General features: G+C 33.8%; 1 protein-coding gene across 2 annotated transcripts in view; it reads left to right on the forward strand.

Moving 5' to 3' along the window:
* Window positions 1-21,469, forward strand: part of LOC145255642 (gametogenetin-binding protein 2-like) — a 147,633-nt gene that overhangs the window by 101,891 nt on the left and 24,273 nt on the right. For both annotated transcript variants that reach the window (XM_080114180.1, XM_080114181.1), the window contains exons 2-4: window positions 10,569-10,762; window positions 14,981-15,124; window positions 17,829-17,927. In XM_080114180.1, the coding sequence (XP_079970306.1) occupies window positions 10,569-10,762; window positions 14,981-15,124; window positions 17,829-17,927 (437 nt within the window). The remainder of the gene's footprint in view (window positions 1-10,568; window positions 10,763-14,980; window positions 15,125-17,828; window positions 17,928-21,469) is intronic.

The raw sequence follows: 21,469 nt of genomic DNA on the forward strand, positions 1-21,469 counted from the left end.
AAAAGTAATTTATCTTGCCTTTGATAACATTTATTTGTTATATATTTGTTTCTTGACAACTTTTTTGAATCTATGTGAACAGTAATACAAACCCGGTTAGTCAAATGTAAAGAGGTGGGACTTCATTGGCTATTATAATAAAGACCTAGTAGTGAATCTCTACGATGAAGTTATCGTCAAAAGTGACTTTCAAAATTTCTGATCTTGTCTTCTGACCTAGATATGCCCAAATTAAATCGGTTCTTGGACCATGATTGATATTTTGGAACAACTTTGGTGATGATTGGTCAAGCGATGTGAACACTTGGCTTCACACAAGCATGGTTACAAATTCAACTGAAATACATAACCTTCTTGGCAGAGTTAATTAGTGTACACAAAATTATGCCAATTATGTTGTTCTTTATCTTTTTGAACTTTGAATTATTCTTAAACTGTTTCAAACAGAAGTTCATGCTAATATTCATATATCATAATTAGGGCTGTGACAACAGCATATTCTTTTCATTGTTTTGACTCTTGAGTATATATCCGTTAATATCTTAGATGTTTTTATGTAGACAGATGTGGTTCTCAGTTGATTCACTGTCTTACTGTGTCGGATATATACTTGAGTCAAATAATGAAAAGAATATGCTGTTGTCACAGCCCTAATCATAATATAGAATTTCGTATTTATCATTTCTGATAACACAAAACATTAAAAAAAACAAAAAAAAAACACCACAAATTGACTTTAAATTTTTAGTGGAGAATTTCTTTGAGAATTCATTGCAGGGGTTATCCGATTTGCTATTTGCTTTTTACAACTACTTAAAATGGTTTCGTCCTGGATGGGAAGGGGCCAGAAATGTTTATTTAATTTTTTAAATCATAACTATATATTGGGTACAATATAATCTCTATATAAATAAAATGAACTCATTTTGTTCCCATCGGATTTTGACCTTAATAGGATTAAAAATCAAGATATTTCATGCAAATATAATATGCACAAACGGCAGAACAATATCTGAGGTGTGTTATAGGCTTATTATTTCTCAAATTCCTCGATAATCTTAGATTTCTATACTTTTTCTGCTGAGAAGTCACGGCCAAAATCGGTTAAGATCAATGGAAGTGGTAAAATATTTTCTCTCTAATAAATTCCTCCTCCTCCTGCCACCACTTAACACCGTTTGGGGATCGTTCACAAGGAACAGTTGAGAAGAGAACACCGGTTTGGCTTCGTAGTTCTTTCATGTGAAGTTATTTAAAATCACTAAACTAAGCTGCAGTGCTCTGTGGTGTAGTGGTTAGCGTGCTGGACAATTCACATTATATTTTCACGTTCGCGCCGACCTACCGTAGTCGTTTTTTTTTTTTTTTTTTCCTAAACAACTGGAATGGACTTTTCTTGGTGGCCGAACTGTTAACGTTGCAGATGTTTTTTTTTTTTGGTTTTTTTTTTTTTCACACTTTATTTTCCTACTTTTACTCATGACTCCGGGTTTGATCCTTCCTACTTACCTACCATAACATTTTTTAAAACTCCGCCCCCCCCCCCGTCCCGGAAACAAACACTCGGGCACCGCAGGGTACCCCCGCTAGTTCTATAATAAATATGAAATCTGTATAAATTAAAACATATTTAAGCATATTTTACGACCGGGCAACGTTGGGCGGCTTGCTAGTTTAATGCAAATCCAAAATATTTGAAATTTTATAGTGGACACCTGTGTTTATATTATGACTCCAAAAAAAAAAAAAAGTTTTAAAATACAAAGAAACTGAAATTTGGTGAAATATTAAATCAATGAATTTTTGAGATGAGGATTGATTATTCATATTTGGATTCATCGGACTACTGTTCTCATCTTGAGTGTAATTTTCACAACAGACCCCTGGCACAGTGGTTAGAGTATTTGGAAAAAAATCAATTGTAAAAATGATATTCTCAAGGCTGAAGGTTCAATTCTCGGTGTGGGTGACCGAAAAATACAATTGCGAATTACTTAGGACCGCTATCCAGTCATGGCTTATGGAACAAGAACATGCTATCCCCCGTGAAATAAATAAAAGGTTCTGTTTGAAATTTCGTCCAAATTCCTGAGCTCGGCAGAAACATTCTCGAGTTCAGCAAGATACGCCTGAAGAAGGTTGGTGGTTACATCGACTGAAACGTTGCAAAATAACACTCAAGATGAGAACAGTAGTTCGATAAATCCAAATAATACGAATAACCTGTGATTAAAATTTCACAAATGATAATGAAACTAAATATTACTCACGTTATCCACCTTTGCATCTTAACAACTGTGTTCCAAAATTCATAATAAGGTTTATTAGTTTTAAAATGCATCTGGTTTGTGTGTGTATTTAAATAAAAATTGTAGGATTTATAGTTACATTCTGAAATAAAAATATAAAAAATTTTACACAAAAAATGTATCGTTTGAAACAAGGAATACAAAAAATTTTAAGTTATTTCCTTAATCCATGGATTTTCGATGCATGGCTCATGTCTTCAGAAGAAATGTATTAAGCAAAATAATCATGAATATTGTTATTCAGCACATATATTGAAAATTAGAGTTAAAAAAAAAAACATAGATAAGGACATCCAACCTGAAAATTGGATAAATCATGAAAAGGAAATGTATTCCGAGTTGTTCGAGAAGAGTGATTAAGATTAGTTTTATATATCCTACACTAATTTCATAAACACATCAGATATTTTGAATTCTGACGACTATAGTTTGTTTGAAACAAACAAAAAATATTCTTTTCACATCACAAACGCACTAAATATTTTTGAATATTGCACTTGTATTTTATGTCTTTAAATCGATCTTCCTGAACAAGTCTTGAAATGGACGAAACATTGACGGATAAATTTTTACGACGTGCCCCAGTGTATTATAAACACCCCAACCTCTTCATATTAAGAAATAAACACACACACACACACACACAACCTCGAAAGCCGTTCTTAACATGGGGAGGTTGGGGTGTGTTTATACTACGCTGAGGCAGGTTTAAAAAAAAAAAAAATACCCATTGATGAATACAGAAATAATTTTATTTTTCATTTTAAACACACATATTTAAGTCTTTATTAGAGTGAATTATTATTTTATGTAGGAGGTGGGGTAGTTGGGTACTCGTGAGACTCTATCACAAATGTGGTTGTCCCAAATAGGTCAAGATAAGTTAAGTACTTTTTTTTTTTTTTTGCCTGTATCTCACTAAGGCATTTGATGCCCACCTGTTGCTTAACAACCATGGATATAAAACTAACTTATATTGCTCTTCTTGAACTTTGAATTCTTCTTTAACTGTTTCAAGCAGAAGTTCATGTGTGCAAATTTATTTCTGATGAAGTGGTGAGAGGGATAGAAATAAGCAGCTTAATTTAAGTGTTTACTTCCGACTTCAACAGAAACCTCTATGAAAGTTTTATTAAGAATTGGGTGGTTGTCCAGACTTCCCTTTAGGAGTGCTAACGAGTTTTGCAACAGTTTTGGGACAATTGGCGGCTTCAAAGTCCCCCCAAGAGAGAAAGGAAAGATTGGAGTGAAGCCGGGCGAGAATAGATAAGATGGAAAAGAAAATCCCTAGCAATGGACAACGTTTGGGGTCCCTCTTTTTACAATGTTACGGTATCACACATGCACAAAAGTTAACCACTTTCGATCAAGTACTTGTCTTTTAACGTAGCATAACTACAAAGGTGATCATCTCACAATGCACCAAAACGAGTATATTCCAAAAATCATAATTAAGTAGTTTTAATTTTATAAAGAAAATCCTTTTTAAATAGTTAATGAGAAATCGTAGGCATTTCAAGTTTGAATTATTGGAGTTATCTGTCCTTATTTCTTTAAGATGGCGACGTAAGACAGTCCCTTTCTTTTGTTACTCACCAAATTTGATTTTCTTTAAAAAAATAAAACTAGTGATTTTTGGAATATGAAATTTTTGTCTCCTCACAGAGACATACATCATACAGATTTGAATTTTTTCTTTTTTTTTAATATAGAGGAAATTCGGGACAAAGAAAATGTACTTGTTGACACAGCTTTTGTAAAACGCAAATGTTTTAATGAACAAAAACGAGTTATTTTAAAAGCTTAAAAATATAAATAAATGTTTTAAACTTTTTTTTAAAAATACATTCTTTACTATTTGTAAAATGAAGAAAATCTATTTTGATAAAAAAAGGGGGGGGGTCTAAATGTGGGCTAGTTTTATGTAAAGGGAGTGGGGAACAATTCAGAGACCTCCAGTTCTTTTGAAATTTTAACAATAGGTACTAGACTTAAAGAATATTCCCCAAATTTCGGTTTGTTTGGAATGTTTTAAATGGTTTCAGGAGGAGGAAGTGTGTAATATGGTTACAACCTCTTCATTTAAAAATTCAAATGTTTCAGATTTATATTGAACTAGCAGGGAGACCCGACGTTGTTCGGGATTGAATGGCGATCAAAAAATGTTTCACTCTTTCATACTTTTATTGTCATCGATGTCAATTGTACTTTAAACAGAAACCTTCATTTTCAACGCACTCCTGTCAAGAACTTACTGTTGATTTTATGTGCCTGGCCTTTCTGCTTGTGCAGTGAAAATGGCTTGAATTATAGTTTAAATTGCAAAAGTCATGTATTATGGTTCAATTGTGCTCTAAACAGAAACATTCATTTTGAATGTGCCGCTGTCATATAAAAGAACCTACTGTTGATTTTTATATGCTGGGCCGTTCTGCTTGTGTTGTAATAAAATTTCTCAAATGCACTTGTGATATTAGGCTGTATCAGGCGTTAATTTTGGTCAAAATCGCCTGTTCTTTATTTTATCAGATTTTGTCGATTATCGATATTCATCAAATACATTCTGATATAAAACATATCCAAGAACACTGCCAGATACATAAAGTACATTTGTGTGAAATTTCAGAAAAAATCGGTCCAGCCGCTTTAAAGTCCATAGAGAACAAACTCTCTAATGCGCGCACACACACTAAATTTCCTTTTTATATAATAGGGATTCCATAGATAGTAATCAAACATTAAGATTTTCTGAATTTCTTAAATACCCTTAAATTTTAGACATTATTTAGAATGAAAGTCATGTAATAAATTTTGAAAATAAGAATTCTAGACATAAGGTTTAATGTCATATATTGATTTATAACGTAAAAGTGATTTTCGGGGAGGGTGGGTGATAATTTTTTACATCCCGGGGTCGATATTCTTCTGCATTTCATGAATAAAAAAAAAAAAAAAAAAAATATTTTCCTTTCCCCGTTGCATAGTTGTCTTTGTAGCCAAAAAGCCGAAAGACATCAGACTGAAATCAAAGGTGACTCCAGTCTTGCGTTCAAATCCTGTGATTGATAGTACAGTTATGTTTAGCCACACTGATGATTCTTGATTAAGATAAAACATGTATGCTAATATTAAAATATATTTGTTAAAATATTTTTTTATTTTTTTATTTATTTATTTATTTTTTTTTTTTTCATGTATATATGTAACAATATTTAACGGGAGATAAGTAGGTTACATAAAGTATAGGTTTGCTAATCGAATATGAGTTGAGATTTGGTCCTATCTGAAATTCAAGGTTGTGTTGCTTTGACGGTCCTCCTAGGCATTCTCCTAATTTTGACGGTAGCATAGTATATATTTGTTCGTCATTTACAGATATAGCACTCTCCCTCGATACTAGTGCACAAGTACATGTATTTGGTGACTTCAATGTCCACCACAGTAACTGGCATGGATTCTCTAATTACACAGACGTAAGCTGGTAGCACAACACATAGCTTCTCTATATATCCCATTCCCTATCTCAGACGGTTACATTTCCGACACGTTTCTCAGACCAGCAAGATCAACATGCCTCACTTCTAGATCTATTTCTGACAACAGTTCCTGATGATTGTACAACAACTGCCCACAGCCCACTGGGGAATGCTGATCATGCTGTGATAATGGTAGAAATCACCCTAAATTCTCGCCCTAAACTGAAGACCCACTACTTCAAACAACAAGGTATTACAAAAAGATATTACAAAAAGGCTGACTGGGAAGCCATCAGGGAACTCATCAGAGATGCTCCATGGCGAAATAGCTTTTCTCTTCCAGACCACTGAATGGTTCAAAACTGCGATTGAAGCACATGTACCCACACAGAAATTCTATAGCAAGCCCCACTCTCCCCAATGGTTTACTTCCGCTTGTGCAGTTGCCATTGCTCAAAGGCAGTTTGCATTCCGCAGATTCAACTGACATAAGTCCAATTCAAACAGACAGAAGTATATAGAAGCTAGAAATGATTGTAAGAGAGTAATAGCGACAGCTAAGACAGATTACACTGAAACCACCAGAAAACGCATCGAGGCTCAGGAATTAGGAAATTTTAAGTGTAGTAAGTAATGGGCAGTCAATGATTCCCCCTCTATTAAACAATCATGAGGTTGCTTGCACGGCAACCGACAAGGCTAATATGCTTGCCAGTCGGTTTGCCTCAAACTCCACACTGGACCCGGCACACCACTCCCTCCCAGACTTTCCTTTGTGGATAGACATCACACTAGACGATTTGAAAATCACCCCTTCTCAGGTGCATGGTATAAAAAACCTAGACACTTCAAAAGCATGTGGACCAGATCTCATCCCGGTTGTGCTATTAAAAAAATGCTCTGCTAAGGTTGCTCCAGTTCTATCCAAACTTTACAATAAATGCCTTAACGAATCTTGCTTTCTCGACTGCTGGAAAACCGCTTCTGTGGTACCAGTCTTCAAGAATTCTGGTGAACAAACTGACCCACTAAATTATCACCCCATTAGCCTCCTCCCGCTTTTCGCCAAAATATTGGAGTCCTTAATTAATCAAGCCCTAGTCCAACACTTAACAGCTGCTAAACTCCTGACCAACAAACATATGGATTCAGGCAAGCCCGTTCAACAGCAGATATCTTAACTGTAGTCTCTGAACGTATATACCGTTCACTGGATAAAACGTGAGGGTAGAACAGTAGCCCTTGATATATATATATCTAAGGTTTTTGACAGGGTATGGCACGATGGTCTTCTAAGGAAAATTAAATCATATGGTATCACTGGAAGAATACATAATGCAATTAAATCCTTAAGAGAAAAGTCCAAGTTGTCCTCGACGGTCATACATAAATGCGGGAGTACCTCAGAGGTCTATCCTTGGACCTTTAATATTCCTGATATTCATAAATGACCTCCCTGATAAACTTGTTTCAGAGATGGGTATATTTGCTGATGACACCACTCTCTATAATAGGCACGAGGGGTAAACAAATGAACACATATCTAAGGAAATGGCAGAAACACTAGAGGAAGACCTCCAATCTGTAGTGGAATGGGAACAAAAATGGATGGTCACATTCAATGCTGCCAAGACTAAGCTTATTTCCTTCAATAACTACAAAAAACCTTCTCTATCACCAAAAGCAATGGCCAAGAACACATTGCCTGAAAGTACTTTTTAAATTCCTCGGCCTAACGTTTACAGGGAACATGAACTGGAATATATACATTGAGAGCATTGCCAAGGCTGCTGCAAATAAGGTGGGCTCTCTTTAACTGTGCTAGAAAATTACTTGCACCTGAAAGTATCCTATACCTCTATAAGGCCACCATTCGCCCATGTATGGAGTATTGTTGTCATATTTGGGCTGGTGCATCTGCTGCTTGTCTCTCACTACTGGACAGGGTTCAAAAGAGTCGCCAACCTGATAGGTCCTGAACTGTCATCTAGGCTTCAGCCTCTGTCCCATCGACGAAAAGTTGCATCCCTCTCCCTGTTCTACAAGTACTTTAATGGTGAATGCTCTGACGAACTGCAAGCACTTGTACCTCCTCGACGTGACTACCCCCGACAAGCAACTAAGTCCCACCCCTTTACAGTAGAGATCCCTAGGTGTAAGAATGCCTCTTACTCCAAAAGTTTCTTCCCCAGAACTGCAAGTCTTTGGAATTCACTTCCGGGATTCTGCTTTCCCAACTGTACTGATATGCAGAAGTCCAAGTGTAATGTGAACAAACATCTTTCTACTCATCTCCCTTTATAATGCCCCCACAAATTATATTATGTCCCCGATAGTAGCCCCCTATTTCAAAGTGGCACTGTGCCTTGTTTGGGGTAAAAAATGAATTATATATATATATATATATATATATATATATATATAAGCAAAAGCATTCTTATAAGAAAAGAAAAATACCAGCCACACTATTCATTTAGGAGCAGAATACCCATAAATGACATGGAGGAAAAGTCCAAATTAAGGGATGAAAATAATATATATATTAACAAAAAAAAATCCACTATATAAATAAACATCTAAAAATAATTCCTTATTTAGAGGTCACGATGCCAAGGTCAAGGTTTTGACTCATGTTGATTTTATAATTTTAAATTATATTTGCCTAAAACGACCTTGACATCTTGTCTCAAATAAAAAAAAAAAAATGTCTCCCATAATATTCTGTTTTCCTGAGAATAAAACAAATGTTGTCGCATCATCTGGTCAGGCTGCCTATATTTAAATTCTCGTTCTACAACCTTTCGCCCTCAACCCTTAGCCCCCTCCCCCATTTAACCGACCCCCCCTTTACCCACGCCCTCAATTTCCCCCTTTATATCTGGCATGTTTACATTCTTTAACCAATCATTGTCTGCCTATGGCAAAACTGAACACAATTGATTGATCTATTTTAAACTCTTTAACAATTTTTTTCTTTTCCTCTTTTTCTTTCTTTTCCTCGTTTTCTTTCTTTTCCTCGTTTTCTCTCTTTTCCTCTCGTTTTCTCTCTTTTCCTCTCGTTTTTCTCTCTTTTCCTCTCGTTTTTCTCTCTTTTCCTCTCTTTTCCTCTCGTTTTCTCTCTTTTCCTCTCGTTTTCTCTCTTTTCCTCTCGTTTTCTCTCTTTTCCTCTCGTTTTCTCTCTTTTCCTCTCGTTTTCTCTCTTTTCCTCTCGTTTTCTCTCTTTTCCTCTCGTTTTCTCTCTTTTCCTCTCGTTTTCTCTCTTTTCCTCTCGTTTTCTCTCTTTTCCTCTCGTTTTCTCTCTTTTCCTCTCGTTTTCTCTCTTTTCCTCTCGTTTTCTCTCTTTTCCTCTCGTTTTCTCTCTTTTCCTCTCGTTTTCTCTCCTTTCCTCTCGTTTTCTCTCTTTTCCTCTCGTTTTCTCTCTTTTCCTCTCGTTTTCTCTCTTTTCCTCTCTTTTCCTCTCTTTTCCTCTCGTTTTCTCTCTTTTCCTCTCGTTTTCTTTCTCGAGTTACTTAAGTTTAAAATCAGTAAATTTGGTCAAGATCAAAGTGTAGTATCTGTTCTTCAGATGCTGCACTTCCATTTCTTGTTCTCTTTCAGCGGAGGAGAAATCCTTCACGATTGAGACAATTTTTATTTTTGTACCTTTTCTCCACGTTAAAAAACGACCCTGGTGTCTAACTCTGTCCCGTGGGGAGGCATAGTAAATAGGTACTACAAGTAGTGGAAGACGTTTTTTTAAACCAAAATCAAATAAAGATAATTTAAAAATTAGTTTTGGCATCGGAAAATAGGCGCAAATTTTTCCGATACTAATTCTGATACCCCAAAAAACTCTGATTTTTTTCCCCGATTCCAATTAATCGTCCCAACGATAATATATATATATATATATATATATATATATATAATGGAACTCACACCTTTGACATAGCTGTTTGCTATTTGTGGGAAAGAACTCCAGCAAATTACTCGATTATAAAGAAAAAAACTTTGCAATATAAAAGCATGATATTTATTTAAAAAAAAAAATACCGATACCACCGGTTTCAAATCCAATATAGAGGGAACAATTTATGGCAAAATAAATATTGGACTTATCTTTTTTTTTTCCCCCCTAAGAAATTTTTTTATTTTTTTAGATATATGAATTTATTTTTTATGAATTTATATATTTTTATTTTTGGAATTTGATCTTTGATTTATAACCGACGATACCAATGTTTTTCTGACCTGTAATTTATTATATATATGACAAATAAATGACAAGTCTAGATTCCAAATTTCATGATGTTGACCATCTTAATATTTATTCCTTTAATTCCGTTGACACCTAGAATTCTTCATAGTAACTGTTTTGTAACAAATCATTCATTTAATTATATTGTCATTAATTTGATATGTGCTCTGTAATCACATTGAGCTTCTTAAATTAAGGATTTTTATTTATAAGTGAAAGATAATTGAAAAAAAAGATCTTATTTCCACAGAAATATATATCTACAATATAAATCTCACCTGTCTACTTAAATGTATGTATGTTTGTATGTCTGCCTAAAACTTTCGATAGAGGCAATGGATTTTCATGAGATAGGTATCGTTTTGAAGCTCAACCTTTCGGAAAATTGGTTAAAAATATTAATTCCTTCACCCTCAACTGGACACTTTTCTACAGGGAGGGGTCGCTTTTTTTCTCTATTGAGTAAAATGTTCTCTAGTTTCAATATACAAAATATTTAATTCAACCAAAATTTAAACGTACAACCTCTTTTCTCGTCTTTTTCAGATGGTAATTCAGTTCAGCGACAAATGTGCCGATTGTGATCATGTTTGTGGCGTTAAACAGAGAGAGCTTGAACGCTTTGTCCACAAATTCAATCTGTTGACCCCCGAAGAGAAACGAGCCGCCATGATGGTTACAAGTAAAGGCATATTACATCTCTTGTCACAGACAGTACCCTGTGTCGGCTGTCGGAGAAGGTAAGTGTTTGCCGCTCCTCCCATCTTTTTTTTTTATATATATAATCTATTTTCTGTTCAGTTTGTTGTCTACTCATATCTCTAATGGCATATATAAAACTCTTGTAGTTGAAACCCAAGTGTTATGTTGTCTCATTTCTAATGAATTTGCAGCACACCAGTCGCCCTTTTGGATAGAGGTCAAAGGAAGGATTGAACCTAGTAAATCACTCCCTTTTTCGGGTCAAGCAATTTCTTGTTCTGTCAGTGGAGAAATCCTTCACGACTGAGACAATTTTTATTTTTGTTCCTTTTCTCCACATTAAAAAACGACCCTGGTGTCTAACCCTGTCCTGTGGGGAGGCATTGTAAACAGGAACATTAGTCATGGTGAAAGTCAATTTTTGCAAGACTGGATTTTCCGGGAAAACTATGGTTACCCAATGGGGGGGGGGCATTATAGGGGTAAAATTGTCCCAAAATTGTTTGTCTGTTTGTAGACACTTTTTTTTTTTAATAACCATGCCTTGGTTGTTTTTGAAATTTTGCACAAACATTAGTCATGGTGGAAGTAAATTTTTCACTCGTGGAGGGGAACTCCACATGCTCGGTTTGCTATTTTTATTTTTTTTTAATCCTTTGAAATGAGACTTCATCACTCGTGTATTCATTGTTTTGTGGTCTGTTATCCTCATCTTCATAGTTGTTTCACGATTTTTCAGTCAACTCATCCTCTGGCCTTCTTCAGGTGGGTAACCATGACTGGATAGGAATGCTGGGTCTTGTAACTGTACCCTCAGTAATTACTGCCTTCCATAGTTGTTGTTGTTGTCTCACCACTTTAACCAACTAATCCTCTGGCCTGCTTTGGGTAGAATTGAAACAACTGTGTTCAGCTAATGCTTACCTGAAACTGTAGAGACTCAATGCCTCTATCCACTGCACCACGGGTCCCGAAGGTTGGATTTTATGGTTTGATAAATCCAATTTTGTGTTATCTGGTCTTCAATAATATATAATACCATTTGGTATGGACCTGGCAATGATCAGATCCATACCAAATGGTATTATATATTACTAACATATCAGTCCGGCGTTGCCCGGATGTTTGGAAGTGTATATTGAGCAAAAAAAAAAAAAAAAGAGCGGTCAATTTTTTTTAACTTTGACCCTATTATGACCCCTTAACATTTATTGTTTTGGTCTCAAATCAAGTTAAGTTAGATCCATGTCCAAGGAACCTATATCTAAAATCTCAAGTGTTTAGACCCAAAATTGTTGGAGGAGTTTGGTACAGTTCTCAAAGGTCATTGAACTTTGACACCCTTAACAGCCAAATTTCTGGCCGAAAACCGATTACAAAGATTTTCTCAAATCTCTGTACCCTGCATGTCAAATTTCAAATCTGTAGACTTAAAATTGACAGTTATTGTGTAGGGAAATGTACACATACAGACACGCACACATTCACTTTTATAGATATATACTAGCATGGGTTCCCGGCGTTGAGCAAAAAAAAAAAAAAAAAAAAAAAATTAGTAGTAGGAAGGCAGGCTCGAACCCGTACTACGAAGGAGGAAAAGAACGGGGGGGAAAAAGCCTGACGTCTTTGCTGTTACGACCACCGCCAAGCCGGAAGTGGCGTAGGTTTTAATTAAGGCTAGACAATCGAAAGGAGAGGATGATTTTCAAAAATATTAGCGAAAAAAAGCGCCCCCCCCCTGTAGAAAAGTGCCCAGTTGAAGGTGAAGATATTAATGTTTTTAGCAAATTTTTCGATATTTGTTGTCTGAAATGTCGAACTTCAAAACGATACTGATCTTGTAAAAATCCGTCGCCTCTGTTGAAAGTTTTAGGCAGACATGTAAACATATATATACATACATACATTTATATATTGGTAATTAAAAATTTTCGACCCAAACCGATTAAAAAGATTGCCATATCTCTGAATACCCTTTATCTAAAATTTCAAATGTTTAGACAAGAAATTGTCTGAGTAATTTGGTAGAGACCGCAGAGGTCAAATTTTTTAAAACTTTGACCCCTATTATAACCCCTTAACTTTTATTGTTTTGGGCTCAAATCAAGTTTAGTTAGATCCATATCCAAGGAACCTATATCTAAAATTTCAATTGTTTATACCCAAAATTGTCGGAGGAGTTTGGTAGAGTTTTCAAAGGTGAAATCGTTGAACTTTAACCTCTTAACAGCCGAATTTCTGTCCGAAAACGGATTACAAAGATTTTCCCAAATCTCAGTACCCTGTATATCAAATTTCGAGTCTGTAGACTTAAAATTGACAGTTATTGCATCGGGAAATGTACAGACACACACACGTTCACTTTTATAGATATATAGATTTTAAATTTTTTTTTTGAATTCTTTGAGATGAGACATCATAATTTGTATATTCGTTTTTTTTTGTTTTTTTTTGCAGACTGTTATCCTAATCTTCATAGTTGTTGTTTTACCATGTTTCGGCCTACCATCGCGGTTAACAACCTGAAGAAAGCCAGATGATGAGTTGGTGAAACAACTATGAACATGAGGATAACAGTCCACAAAAAAATGAATATGCAAACATAAAGTTGTTCAGATAAATAAATCCTTATCATCAAGTAGCTTTTAGATCTTAATAAGCAGTGATTCATTTTAAAAAAAAAAAAAAAAATAAATAAATAAAAGTAGGAATTTGTTAAGTTTTGAGACATTGTGTTGAACAAAGATGGCGGCGTAGTTCAGGTCAGTAACCAAGATGGCGACCAAGAATCAAATGCGGTCCGTGGCGTAATTAACCTCTTAAGTTCTGAGATATTGTGTTGAACAAAGATGGCGAACTGATTGAATGCAAAATTCGACAATTTTTATAATAATTTTGGGACGTTTTCATTGGTTGTTTAGCACATCCGTTGGTTATAAAAATGATTGGCGAATCCATTCGTCTCATATCCCCATTACAAGTCAAAAACATATCCTTCTACATAAATGAGATGTCTTGTTGACTGAGGTATGTCTCTGGTGTTATGGAGTTCTAGGTCCACTCTCCCAGGCCTTGCCTCCTTCCTTTGAGAAATGTTTAGTTTATTGCTTATAGCCTGAAGCACCTCTACCAAAAAATGCCGACAGGGCTACCCAGCCATTTTTATAAAGCCAGTGCTTTTCCTTTCGAATCCCACTTTCCAACGTTTGTGTCATATCATTCTATGATGGGAAAGAGATAAATAGCTTTTGGGCAAATGACATACGATTCTCAACTTCTTCGACGTCACATTTTAACCGTGGAGATCCAAAACCAAGCTTCTATCTTTTTCTTGGCAACAATACTCCGTGCATAGGTGAATGGTGGCTTCGTAGAGATACAGGATACTCTCAAATGAGAGTAATTTTCTAGCATTATAGAGAGAGCCCACCTTCTTCGCAGCAGCCTTGTCAGTGTCTTCAATGTATTTGTTCCAATTCATGTAGCCTATGAATGTTAAGCCAAGGAGTTTGAATGAAAAGCTTCCAGATAGGGTATTATTAGTCATAGCGATCCATGATTTGAGAGGATTTTCTGCAGTTGTTAACAGAAAGAAGCTTAGTCTTGGCAGCATTGAATGTTACCATCCATTTATGTCACTACTTCACTACAGACCGGAGGATTGCCTTCGATATATGTTCATTTGTTTCTCCTTGTGTCTGTTATAGAGCATAGTATCATCAGATTTTCAAGCAAGAATTGTCTTTGAGATTATCAGATCTAAGCTCGACTTTCACATTAAGATTACACAGCCATCATATCATTCTCATTATTTCTCTCACATATCCCCAACCCTTCTGTGGCCAGTTTGCACTTCGGTAAATCACACTTCCATACATTACGCTTGCTAAATTTTTTTAAATAAAAGCAAGACATGAATTCTTTACATATCATTTCAGTCAAGAGTTGCAAAGTCAGAGGTTTTCGACTGAGTCAGTTGGATTTTTAATCAAACTCTTATTGAATATTGGAAGATTTCAAAAGACGTCAGAAAAAGTCAGATATTTTGAATTCTTACAAGTTGGTAGACATTTTTGGCTTCCTGGGGTCCGAGTTGGACCATACACCTTTCAAATGACTCTCTTGTGGAATACTGAATCTTGTAAAATTTTATGTTCTATTTTGGAAAGATTTATATAAAAATAAAATTGCATTAAAAATATTTTGAAAATAGACCTTTCTTTATTATTTAATAACCAACTTTTTTTTTTCTTCAGTGTTGAGCGTCTATTTAACCAACTGGTCCAGTTCCAACATCCTGCCCTCGAACCACTTATTATCACAGACGACGCAGTGTTGTCTGTAAAACCCGAGTACCTCTGTGATCCTAAGGCCTTGTATATTTTGTTTTACATTCATGGGTAAGTCCATTTCACGATATTTTGTGTGTGTATATGCATAAAGTCCATTACACGATATTTTGTGTGCATGTGTGTGTGTATATGCATAAAGTAGGGGGCGCTATTAACTGTCATCAAGACTAAAACATTGAGATCTTCAATCTTTCATTCTATCAACTGAGCTAATTTCGACAATAAAACAGAAATTAACATAATTTCTGGCAAAAAAAATCTATTTTCAAGGGAGGTAATAGTTCTCTCGGCTGACCATGCCTTAAGGGAGGTAATTTAGAACCTAACATGAAACCTATAACGTTTATATTATGGCTAATTTTTACAGGTTAATTAAATTAAATATATTTTATAAAGTGTAGTCGGTCACAGCTGTTACACAAGTAAGACCAATTTTTGGAACAAAGCAACCTGTACTAAAAAAAAAAAAAATTTTTATAAATTCATAAACGGATTCAATTCTGTTGTTGTCATTGATTTCCTTAATTCAAGAAAGAATCCTGTATGTACAGGACGAATCACATGAAGGTTGCCAACATGAAATTGGCAAGATTAAGACTTGGCTCGTCCGCATTATCTGCATCGGTATCCACTTCATCACAGTCATATCTTAACTTACACCCTCCCTACTATTTTTTTTTTTAACCTGGATACTTTTGTAAGTTGTGAGTAGTGTACGACATTGAATATACTTTTATAACTAAAACATCATCGGTTGATTGAAGCATTGGAAATGGATAGAATTAAGTGGATGACCAAAACATCCAGCTCTCAAACTTGAGGAAACAAGTGATGATAAACATGTAGTAGTAGTAGTAGTAGTAGTAGTAGTTGTGTGACGGTGGTCTAGTGGTTAACAACATGAACTGATGACGTGGATGTCCCAAGTTCGAATCCAGCTTGATTCCTTAAAAAAATCACTTTCACTTAGGATGTTGGAAAAAAAAGGTAGACACAAAAGAAATATTACTTTATATCTGTGGCCGGGGGGTGGGCAGAAGTAGGGATACAGCGATTTTTTTTTTTTTTTTTTTTTTTTTTTTTTTTTTTTTAAGAAAAATACATTACACACTGCATTTATTATGCAGACAAATAACTTTACTAATGTGACATTACTGTATACCTACTTTAGCATCTCCTGCCTGTGTGTGTGTGTGTGTATTATTATACACACACACTTATAAACATATCTTGTTTATTAAATTGTTGGATGAACGTATGGAATAGTTACTATAAAATTTTTTAAGCCGTCCTCCTCTACCCATGTTAGGAATGAGTTTCTAAATATTTATAATAGAAAAATGTGAGCATGAAAAGTAATATAGTTAGGCTTAAACATGGAAAAGTAAAACACTAGTTGTTAAAACTGGAAAAGAAAAGGACAAGATATTCTAGTAAAAAATTATAAATTTATAACTTAAAATATTGCAGCATTAAGAATTGATTATATAATGTTATAAATTGAATTTAAAAAAAAAAAATCTTAATGCTGCAATATTTTAAGTTATAAATTTATATTTTTTACTGGAATATCTTTTTTTTCCCCCACAATATAGCTTTCTTTTATGTAAATCATTAGATTATAAATCTTTAAAAGGTAATCTGTAGAGAAGCTCATATGAACAAGTCTTCAACTGCCCATCATCATGTTGGTGCCAACCACGTAGAGAAGAGGACACACAAAAATACCTTGTGGATGAATTCTTCCTGTGGACATCGAGCTGCATGCCCAAATCGTCTTAGACAATGTTGGTGAAGAATATCGGAGATGTAGTTGTAGATACAGCTTGCATTAGTATGCCACTGTATTCATACAGCAATAGCATAAACAGTTGTTTTGACTTTTTTTTAACTAAATCATATGACTCTTTTAGTGACTTGGTTCACTACAGTACATTGTAGTCTACATTGCACTGTAGAGAACCTACTGTTGATTTTATAAAATTACTTTTTATAATGGCTTGCATTAAAGTTTAAAATGCAAAAGTCAAGTATTATAGGTCAATTGTGCTCTAAACAGAAATATTCATTTTGAATGTGCCTGTCATATCAAAGCACCTACTGTTGATTTTATATGTTGAGCCTTTCAGCTTGTGTTGTAATAAAACTTCTCTAATGCACTTATGATGTTAGGCTGTGTAAGGTGTTAACTTTGGTCAAAATCGCCTGTTCTTTTCATCAGATTATTTGGATTATCGATTTTTGATAATTATTGAATATATTCTAACAAAAAACTTATCTAAGAACACTGCCAGGCACATGAAGTACGTTCCTGTAAAATTTCATAAAAATTGACCAAGCTGTTTTGGAGTCCACAGGGAACGAACTCCCAAACATACGCACATGCGCACACAAAATTCCTTTTATATAATAGTAGAGATAGATACACGCACATTGGTACTTGAGCAGAATATGGACTGTTATTTTTAAATAGGATTTTCAAGTTAAATTCCATTTTTTAAAGTATCTTGTTTATTAAATTGTAAGATGAAAGTATGGAATAGTTACTATAAAAAAATTTTAAGCTCTCCTCCTCTAACTATGTTAGGAATGAGTTTCTAAATGTTTATTTCATCTTGGTCTGTATTCTGTGTAAGTACCTAATTTTTATTTTATTTTATTTTATTTTTATTTATTTTTTTTTTTTTGTACTAAATTCTTGAAGCAACTCCACAGCCCTCGTTCAAACATTTTATTTTCTTTTATATTTCAGGGCAAAATTGAATTCTGTGATGGAATCTATACCCAAAAGTAAGAAGAATAAAAGATGTAATCTTCACTCATTAGATACTCACAAAACGAGGTCATTTGCGTGAGTATCTTCTCGCTTTTTCCCTACTACTCCTCCTCCTCCTCCTCTATAAATCCCATACATTATTCATCCAATGAATGTACTCCAGTTCCAATCATTTGGAAAAATTCAGAATTAAATCAACTATGTAGGAGTTTTCAACCTTTTTTTTTTATTTTTTTATTTTATTTCAAAGGTCTCAACTGGAAAAATCATTAGAATTAAAAGCTCAGATGTTTCCTAATTATTAAATTGTCTGCAAAATTTCTACAGAGAATTCTGGTAACTAGTCAAATGCTTTCAAAATGTTAATCTATGAAAAAAAAAAATTAAGTTCAAAGAAAAGCTTCAAATCAAACAAGAACTAAAAGTGATTCAAAATCACTGAATAACAAAATAGTGTAATGGTGAGCTTAAGTTGTAAATTGTTGACCAGTTTTGTTGCGCGTTAGAACTTCATGTAAATAACTGCGATTTTTAAAATTACTTCATGAAATGAAGATAATTGAAAGTGACTTATCTTGTTTTTAATTAATTTTTTTGGTTTATTTTATCATTGTTTATATATCAAGTGTTTTGAAAATTTGAATTTTGTTTAGAGAAGGCCTTGAAAAACTTTGAAAAGTGACATTGAAAACCTGTAGGAACCCTGATCTTGTTGAACTCTGAGAATCTTTCTGTTGGACTCTGAAGTGGGTCAGGAAATATCAATATGATTGTCGATAAGTAAATTGTTGTGTATGTAAAAAGGCATTCATTTTGATCAAAATTGACCTTGAAATCGCACATGGCTGGCACGAAATACAAAACAAACGAAAGCTGTAAATAGTTGACCAGTTTTGTTGCGTGTCAGAACTTTATGTAAATAACTGATCTTTAAAAGTACTTCATGAAAATAAATAAAAATGACTTTTCCTTTTAAGTTTTTTGTTTTATTTGTATTTGCGTAACGGTGCAGCACTACTGGCAAAGGAAAAGTAAGGTACCTCCTTCCCTTCACTAGTTTGTGGGAGACCTTTGGGCATGGTGAAGAACCCACTTAGCCTCCCCGATCAGGGTAACGTGAGATCATAGAAAGTCGGTGTCTGATATAATATGGAAGCAAACAGAAATAATTCTGTTCATGGTTTTGTATTTTGTTGTGCTGAGAAGAAGATACCTCGGGGTACAATGGTCAGGACAATCGCCCAGTATGGGCACTGCTCGGATAGAAAGAAACTGCAATCTACTGTCTGTACAACTGCAAAAACCCCCCCAAAAAAACACGGCATTCTATCAAACTCTAAATGCCTTCAGGGAGAGAGAGAGATATGTGGAGAGCCATAACTGTCAATGCCTGTACCAGGCAGGACGCTACTTGATATTTTTATTTTGAAAACTTTAATTTTTTTCTGAAGGCTTTGAAAAGTCCTTGAAAACGGACATTGAAAATTTGTTTGAATCTTGGAGTATAAAGTCTACTTGATCTTTTTTCAAACTGTTGAATTGGTGAAAGTTGATGTGAATAATCAGGTTAATTGTTTTTTTTTTACTTGGTGTTTTAAGATTTTGAGATTAATATATATAGATGTTAGTAGTGGTGATACAGGGTAAGTTTTTATATATATATATATATATATATATATATATAGTGACTGCCAAATTTATGGAGTGTTTTTGATTTATGTAACAGTTTGTCTTTAAAAATCTACCAAAAATCAGGTAATTATCTAATCAATATAAAATTTTCATCAATTAATAAGTAAAGAATGCACTTTATATGCTTGTAACTTTTATTTTCATATTCGTTGTATAAATATATTGGGGGGGGGACTTCATGCCCCCCCCCCCACTTCCTCATTTGTCCCTTGTTCAACCCCTTAAATTCCAAGTGATCCACTAAGCACAAACTCATTTTGTGGTAGGAGGGTGAACGAGTGTAGGAAAAAAAAAAAAATTACACGGCGTGCTTTTGATATCAAAGATTGAAAACCGAATTTGAATGTGTTTAATTTTTTTTTTCTTTTGCATTTTGAAGTGTAAGATTCATTGAATATGTTATCAATAATTATCTCTCAGATGAGGATAAAAAATATTTTTTTTACGAAATCACTAAAATAGGCATACTTTAAAATCTTTAAAAAATAAATTAAAAATTTTAGTTTACTATTTGTAAACTTTCATGTACCAGTTACGTTAGGATACGTTTTTTTCAAGTTACGATATGAAATACAATATTTTTTCAGCCCCTGGTTACGTTATTTGCCTCGCCTTTCAGAGTTATTTATAATGTTATTTGATTATATACATGTGTATTATATACTGTACTGTATTTTGTTACTAATTTTTAATGCTGTATCTTGGGAGTTCTACTGTGTGTATATATATATATATATATATATATATATATGTATATATATATATATAATTGACAGAGAAAGATAGGTGGCGAACTTGAAATTGACAATTCCATTTGCAGATTTGGCAACTATCAATTGTTTTAAGTTCAACTTTATTTGGCAATTCATCATGAAGAGACTGACAACCGAGCAGTGTTTGCAAATTTATTTTGAAAATCATTTTGAAACATTTGATGAACAAATAATTTCATGAAATGGACTTGTGAACTGGCCACCTTAGATTATTAGATTATTTCCTTTGAGGATATGTGAAGTCCCATGTTTATACTGATAAACCAGACACTATAGATCACTTGGAAGAGAGCATTCGATGTGTTATTGCTGAAATACAGCCTAATTTAATGTGTAGTTTTAATTAAATACGCAAAATTGTATTTAAATAATGAATGCCAAAAATTAATCTTGGTAACAAACCTCATATTTTTCGTATAATAAAAATGTTTGTCTGCGATTTTATTTGGCACCTCTAAAAAAAAAAAAAAAAAAAAAACCTTATTAAGGATATCCTTTTGGGGAAGGAGATTGTAGATTTGTGTTGTACTATCAAATAGAAATAGTGATAAAAAACTAATTAGGAAAACTTATTAGAAATTTCACATTTTTCTACATCAATCTATATAATTTACTATTAATAATAGTTATTTTTTTATTTTTTTTTAATATGTCAGGATCAGTACTATTTAGAAAAAGTGACTTTTTTCAAAAAAAACAATTGTCAACTAATATTTTTGGTACTCATTTAGAATTACCCTTAATTAAAAAAAAAGAAACAAAAAAATCTTTGTGTACTCTTCACAGAACATCATATTCCAAAAATCACATAAATTAAGTAGCTTTTTTATTAGAACATCAAAATTAATTTTAGCAATTAAAATGTTTTATTTTGAATACAAAACAAAATCTTAGTCGTCGAATTGAGTCGTCGCTCTTAAATTTCGAAACAAAATGGCGGCTCTCTCATAAAATTTGATTTCATTGGTTAAAAAGAAAACTACTTGATCAATTTAGGTGAGTTTTGGAATATAACATTTTCGTTCCGTGACATGTACATCATAAAAATGTTTTTTTGTTCCAAATCGTAACAATTTTTCTTTTTAAAACAAATTTTCTCTTTTCTTACAATAAAAACAACTGTCAACTAAATATTTTTAAAAGTCAGTGCAT

Source organism: Euprymna scolopes, chromosome 31 (assembly GCF_053919585.1).
Source record: "Euprymna scolopes isolate OS-2025 chromosome 31, ASM5391958v1, whole genome shotgun sequence".
Taxonomy (NCBI): Eukaryota; Metazoa; Mollusca; class Cephalopoda; order Sepiida; family Sepiolidae; genus Euprymna; species Euprymna scolopes.